At 41.9% G+C, this 6,160-nt stretch overlaps 1 protein-coding gene across 7 annotated transcripts; it reads right to left on the bottom strand.

The window, feature by feature from the left end:
• Positions 1 to 520: 520 nt before the first annotated feature.
• GEMIN6 (gem nuclear organelle associated protein 6) lies at positions 521 to 4,874 on the bottom strand. Of its 7 annotated transcripts, none has more exons than XM_045978894.1 (3): positions 4,601 to 4,874; positions 4,099 to 4,300; positions 521 to 1,398 (listed from the first exon to the last, which is right to left on the bottom strand). In XM_045978894.1, exons 1-3 carry the CDS (start codon positions 4,602 to 4,604, stop codon positions 1,023 to 1,025), a joined length of 582 nt encoding a protein of 193 aa, XP_045834850.1. In that variant the 5' UTR covers positions 4,605 to 4,874; the 3' UTR covers positions 521 to 1,022. The 7 variants fall into 7 exon arrangements, with proteins under 7 accessions (XP_045834850.1, XP_045834851.1, XP_045834853.1 ...); XM_045978895.1 differs by having other exon boundaries at positions 4,099 to 4,236; XM_045978897.1 differs by having other exon boundaries at positions 4,674 to 4,874.
• Between the last annotated feature and the right edge of the window lie 1,286 nt (positions 4,875 to 6,160).

Here is a 6,160-nt window from a genome sequence, read left to right as displayed (position 1 = left end):
CCTATCTGCCATTATGGCTCAAAAGCAGCCACAGAAAATACGTAAACCAGTGGGTATGGCTGTATTCCAGAGGCAGCAGGCTACATTCGTCCCAAGGGCTCAATGTTTGCTGACCCTTGTCCTAGGGAGTCAGAGACCTGGGATCCTAATCTGACCTGCCCGAGAAGACACCCAACTGACAATCTGAGGTACCTCCCTCAGTTTCTAGGCCAGAAACCTCCCTATGGAGTCCTGGCCCCTGCCTGGCTTCCAAGGGGTAGGGCCCGGTGTAGTGAGGCATGCTTCCTGCATTCTCTCCCTTCAGTGAAGCCTGACCCAGGAATGGGGGCTACAGGCAGAAAGCAATATGGGCCGGAAGCCTCAGCTGAATCCACCAGGCACAGGAACTGGGTTTAGTGCAGCAACCGAATATTTGTCCCACTTACCTTTTTCTTCAGAGATATCAGCCCAGCTCACTTGTAAAGGCTTTGAAAGTTACACGGTTTATGTGTTAAGATTTTACAAATAGTTAAAACTTTTCAAGTTTCGATCAAAAAAGCATATATTCCAACATATTCTGATTCAAAAGCAATTTCATCCTTACACAATAAATAAATATTTTTAAAACAGACACACACAGTTAGGGCAAGGGACCTAATAAGACATTTTATATTGAATCTAACATGTTGCGTTAGTTCCAAATACATTTCTTGCCTAACAAAAAAGGGAGGTGTACTCCCATCAAAAAAGAGATTCTAACGTCCTTGTGCTACTTTGTTGCATGTGATGCTAACCTTGCCATAGTTTGCTTTTTTATTATTAACACTTATAATCCACATCCAAATCCACTTGATTTTTCCAAAACAACAGAAAATTAAAACTCTCACACACACACACACACACACACACATACACACACACACACACAATTGTGTGGCTTTGAAGTCTTATAATACGGTGGATTTAACATTCAAAACATTTTATGAAGGAAAAAATAAAAATGAAGTGTTATTTCAATCGATGAATCCACAATTCTTGGCCTCTCACTGGCAAGCTGCAAGATGTCCTTGAATAAGATCCTGAACACGGGACAGAATAATCTCATTAGAACTGCTGCAATTTTCTGGACCATAGGGCGGGTCTATAGTCAGAACCCCAGCCACACACAGAGTCCTTTGTGAATCTCCCTGTTCTGTGATGGGGATGTGGTTCTTCTCGAGCCATTTCTTTAGGCTATTCCTTCTCTTCTCCAGATCCTCAGGGCTGTAGGCCTTGCAGTCTCCAGATGTGAACAAATGCATCAGCTTCTCTCTGACTCTGTGGTCCCCTTCGTTCACAGTTTCAACGGTCTGCACAGCATGGCCCATAATTCCAGTCACAGACATGCTGCCATCTTCCAGGAAGTTCACAAGGACAATACTTGGGCGGAAAAGTTAAGTTCAGCGCAGATTTGCAAAAGAAAAATATAAAGGCCCATAAAACTACGAAAGAAGCAATGGAATAAAGAGGCATCGCCAGCCCCAACAGGCAATTATAAATCGGGAATAAGAACTTCCCTGTTTAAAAATAATCCCCTCACCACCAAATGTTTTGGTGTTTTTACATTACTCATTCAGTAAATATTCACTGAGGATCCTACCCGTCTAAACTCTTTTGTCTAGCCTAAAGCCAATCATTGCGGGATGCAGTTAAAGCACTGAAATGTTATAAATGGCTTAAATATGTATTAGAAAGGAAGAAAGGGTACAGACTTAATTTTCGAGTTAAAACAACTGAATAACGTGGCTTCAAAGCAGACCAAAGAAAATAACAAAGCACACAATTAATGAAATAGAATATAAAAGCATTAATAACATGATCGCCAAAGCCTAATGTTGGTTCTTTAAAAAAAAATGTAAAAATTCACAAAACTCAGGCAAGACTGATTAGAATGGAGAAAAAAGACACAAACAGATGATATTAGGAAGAAGGAGCAAAGATTGGCAATTTAAAGTATTAGGAACAAATTTATGCCAATAGTCTTGAAAACTAAAACAGAAAACTTCCTAGGAAATACAAATTTCTACTACTGAGTCAAAAAAAGAATAGTCCTATAATCTTTCATAAAAACTAAGTATTTTATTTTATTTTTTTCAAAGATTTTATTTATTTCTTTATATTTGACAGAGGTCACAAGTAGGGAGAGAGGCAGGCATAGAGAGAGAGAGAGGAGGAAGCAGGCTCCCCGCCAAGCAGAGAGCCCGACGCGGGGCTCGATCCCAGGACCCTGGGATCATGACCTGAGCGAAAGGCAGAGGCTTTAACCCACTGAGCCACACAGGCGCCCCAAAACTAAGTTTTTTAAAATATTTTCCCATGGAGGGGGTAAAAAAGGCCTAGGCAGTTTTACCAACAAATTATATACAATTTTCAAGGTTCGAACTTTTTTTTTTTAAGATTTTATTTTTAAGTTATCTCCACACCAAATGTGGGGCTCAAACCCAGAATCCTAAGATCAAGAGTTGCACACTCCTCCAACTAAGCCAGCCAGGCACCCCAAGGTTCAAATATTTCCAAGCTAACCAAACTCTTCCAGAGACTATAAAAGAGAAACTGTGCCTTAACTCATTTAACGAGGCTAATATAATCTTGATACGAAAAGCAGAGAAGAGAATTAAAATATAAAATTACAAGCTAATCTCACTCATGAATACAAATGCAAAAATCCTAAATAAAATACATAATGTGATGTGATGTGAATTTCACTTCCTTGGTACTCCTCCCCAAACCTAAAATCCCAGGCTATTTATGAGAAAGCATCACACAACAAACCAAATGGAGAAACACTCTACAAAATACCTCACCAGAACTCCTTAAAAGTGTCAAAGTCATGAAAAACAAGGAATAACTGAAAAATTGTCACAGATCAGAGGAGACTAAGGACACATGACGATTAAGCATAATGTTGGATCCTAGACTGGATCCTGGGACAGAAAAAGGCAAACAATTAGTGGAAAACTGTTAAAATCCAAATGACAGCAGTTTAGTTAATGTAAAGTTTTAGTTTTGAGGAATGTACCATGGTTAGGTAAGATGCCAACATTAGAGGAAGCTGGGAAGATGGGTCCTCTCTGTACTTTTTTCTGTAAATCTAAAATCATTTCAAAATAGAAAGTGTGTGTATCACCACCTTTAAATCAGTCTTGCAAAAAACCAAACATGATCCTAATCAAACCTCCAGATAGGAATACCAGTTTATAGGAAATATGGAGGATAAAAGAACATGTTAAGCTATGCCATGATAATGCAATAAGCTAAATCCAGAATGTGTTCAATTCTGTAAAACAAATGATTCTATTTCTTTAACAAATAAATGACATAGAAAACTAAAAAGAGAAAATGCAGGCATAGATTAAGATACTTAAGAGAGGTATCAACCAAACTGATAAACAAATTAAAGAGATATTTGAGACAACCAGGCAAATCTAAAAACAGACTGTTAGTAATGAAGTTATTATTACTTTTGTTAGATATTATAGTGTTACTGTGGTTACTAAAGAGTCCTTATGTGCCAAAAGATATATTGAGGCATTTACAAACAAAATTATATATTTAGAACTAGCTTAAAGATATTTAGAAGGGGAAGGTAAGGCTAGTATCTTTTACACTATTCTCTGTACATTTAGGTATGTTTGAGATTTTCTAATAAAATGCAGTAACAAAAAAAGTGTCTCACTTCTACAAACTTGGCTGGTCTGCCAAGGTAATCTATACTTAGAACAACACTTCGATTCAAAGGCAATACAATTCTTAGGGGTGAATAACTAGCCTTTCATTTATCTACTTCCTTAGCTTGGACATAGCATAGGCAGCAGAAAGGAGTGTCATTAAGATTTCAGGGGGAGGGGGGGCGCCTGGGTGGCTCAATGGGTTAAGCCTCTGCCTTCAGCTCAGGTCATGATCTCAGGGTCTTGGGATCGAGCCCGCATCGGGCTCTCAGCTCAGCAGGGAGCCAGTTTCTCCCTCTCTCTCTCCCCGCCTACCTCTCTGCTTACTTGTGATCTCTCTCTCTCTGTCAAACAAATATCTTAAAAAAAAAAAAAAAAAAAAAAAAAAAAGGAGAGGAGGACCCATACTCACTTGGCAGAAACTGGGTCTGTGGTTAAAACCCATCCTTTATACTCCTTCTCACGGGCTGTCACTTTGACTTCTTTGTACGTGTAATCTTGCCATTCTAAGGGGCCTTTCCTCATCCATTCGTTCATGGCTGCCAGCTGGCTAGATATAAAACCATCACCAGTTCGGGTTAATACGTATACGTTCCACTCAAGCAACGGCCATCCTAGAGATAGAGAACCCCTGTGATTTGCCTCAAGCTACACAGCAGGAAAACAGCGGATATTCACAATTCTGTCTGAAAGCCAAGGAAACACCAAGGTGCCACGGGGCTCAGCCCGGGGTAACTCCTGCGGCTTACTTCTCCATTCCACCACCCCGGACCATTCCAGATCGCCCTCACTCTGCCTTTGAACTCCGGTCAGCAGAGGCTCAAACCCTTTAACTCTGCTCCCCTGCGATCAGAGGAGCTCACTCCGCACCACTTTTAGCCAAAACTGAAGAAGAAAATTCCTTTGATATCCACCCATTGGCTCTCCAGCTGTTTCTCCGCTGCATCCCGTCAAGGAGAGGCCCAGGATCTGACAATCTCCTCTTACTTGTTTGGAGGATGCACGAAACACGGGGCAGCAGCGAAGGCTCTAGAGCGCAGATCCCATTACCTAGCTGGTTTAACACTCAAACCTGGTGGTACTTAACGTTTAATCCCCACAAAGGAGAAAAATACCAGCAAGAATTCTGAGCAGCGACGGGTACGCGGCAACCACGAGGTGAGGAAGGAGTCCCTCCACCGGCGCCCACCTGAGCCCAGCATGCTTTGCGCCATGTCGTCACTTCCTTCCCCCAGAATTCTCTGTTTTGTAGTCCTTGGCCTTGGTCACGCCTAGAAGTCTGAGAGTCGCCGGGCGTGGCGGGATAAAAGTCGGGTGCGGGCAGAGCGTGAGATTTTTGTGTAGTAATAATAAGGCTCCTTGTTCGCTAGAACCACTCCTTGTCACTGTCACGATGGACATTTCAACAAAAGTGCCAAGTTCCTCGTTGAGCGTTGACTTGGAAATGCACCCTTGCGGTGGAATCAAAGCACCAGAACCCTCCAGGTAAATCCTAAAGCTTTAGAAGTGTGAGGTGAAAGTGCCTTGGAGAAAGCGACAGAGCCAAGATATTTGTTTGGCTTGTGTAAGGCAATTAATACGTCTGCTCCTTTAGGATGTGCCCTTGCTACCTTCCTGCAGGAGGTGTAGAAGCCAGGAAGAAAAAGCACAGGATTGGGATGATTTCCACCTAGGAGACCACTCACTAGTGAGAGGTGCCTCCCTCACTAGGAAAGCCCCGGCCTTTCCCGTGCAGCCCCTCGCCATCCCCGCAGTGGAAAAGTCCAAAACACTCGCTTTTGCCACAGATTTCCGTTCAGGTATGTAGTCGGCTCCTGGCATGGTCCAGATAAACCTGATCCTGAAAAATGGTACAAGGTGTTAAACGTTGAGTTTCCGCGAATGTGAACTCCAAAGGATATTTACAGAAACCGAATTAGAGGACTATCAAACCATGATGTAGAGAACATTGAAAATTAGTCAGCTTTTCCCTTACAATTTGGGATTTAAGTTCACATAATCCTTGAAGTACATTGTTTCTTATTGCCATCGATTCAAATAATCATTTAGCAACTTTCACTCCGTGATTGGCTGATTATATTAATGTGGCTTTAGCAGATGAAATTAGATGATGCTAGTTAAGTCCTCTATAAATCTACAAAGAGCTAATATAAATACCAACTGGGGGTGCCTGGATGGCTCCATCAGAAAAGCATGCAACTCTTGACCCCCACTTGTGAGTCCCAGCCCCACATTGGGCACAGAGATTACTTCAGTAAAAAATGTATAAATAGGGGCACGTGGGTGGCTCAGTGGGTTAAGCCTCTGCCTTTGGCTCAGGTCATGGTCTCAGGGTCCTGGGATCGAGCCCTGCATCGGGCTCTCTGCTCGGTGGAGAGCCTGCTTCCTCCCTCTCTGCCTACTTGTGATCTCTGTCAAATAAAATCTTTAAAAAATATATAAATATATACATACATACATACCAATTGTTAAAG

Source organism: Meles meles, chromosome 15 (assembly GCF_922984935.1).
Source record: "Meles meles chromosome 15, mMelMel3.1 paternal haplotype, whole genome shotgun sequence".
Taxonomy (NCBI): domain Eukaryota; kingdom Metazoa; phylum Chordata; class Mammalia; order Carnivora; family Mustelidae; genus Meles; species Meles meles.
The sequence above is the reverse complement of the archived record's forward strand: the minus strand, read 5'-3'. Positions and strand labels throughout refer to the sequence as shown.

Bases quoted from the DNA above. Each gene is read 5' to 3' on its own strand.
- GEMIN6 (XM_045978894.1), bottom strand. The intron at 1,399-4,098 runs GTGAGTATGGGT...TTTCCGCCCAAG, and splicing joins ACAGACCCAGTTTCTGCCAA to TATTGTCCTTGTGAACTTCC.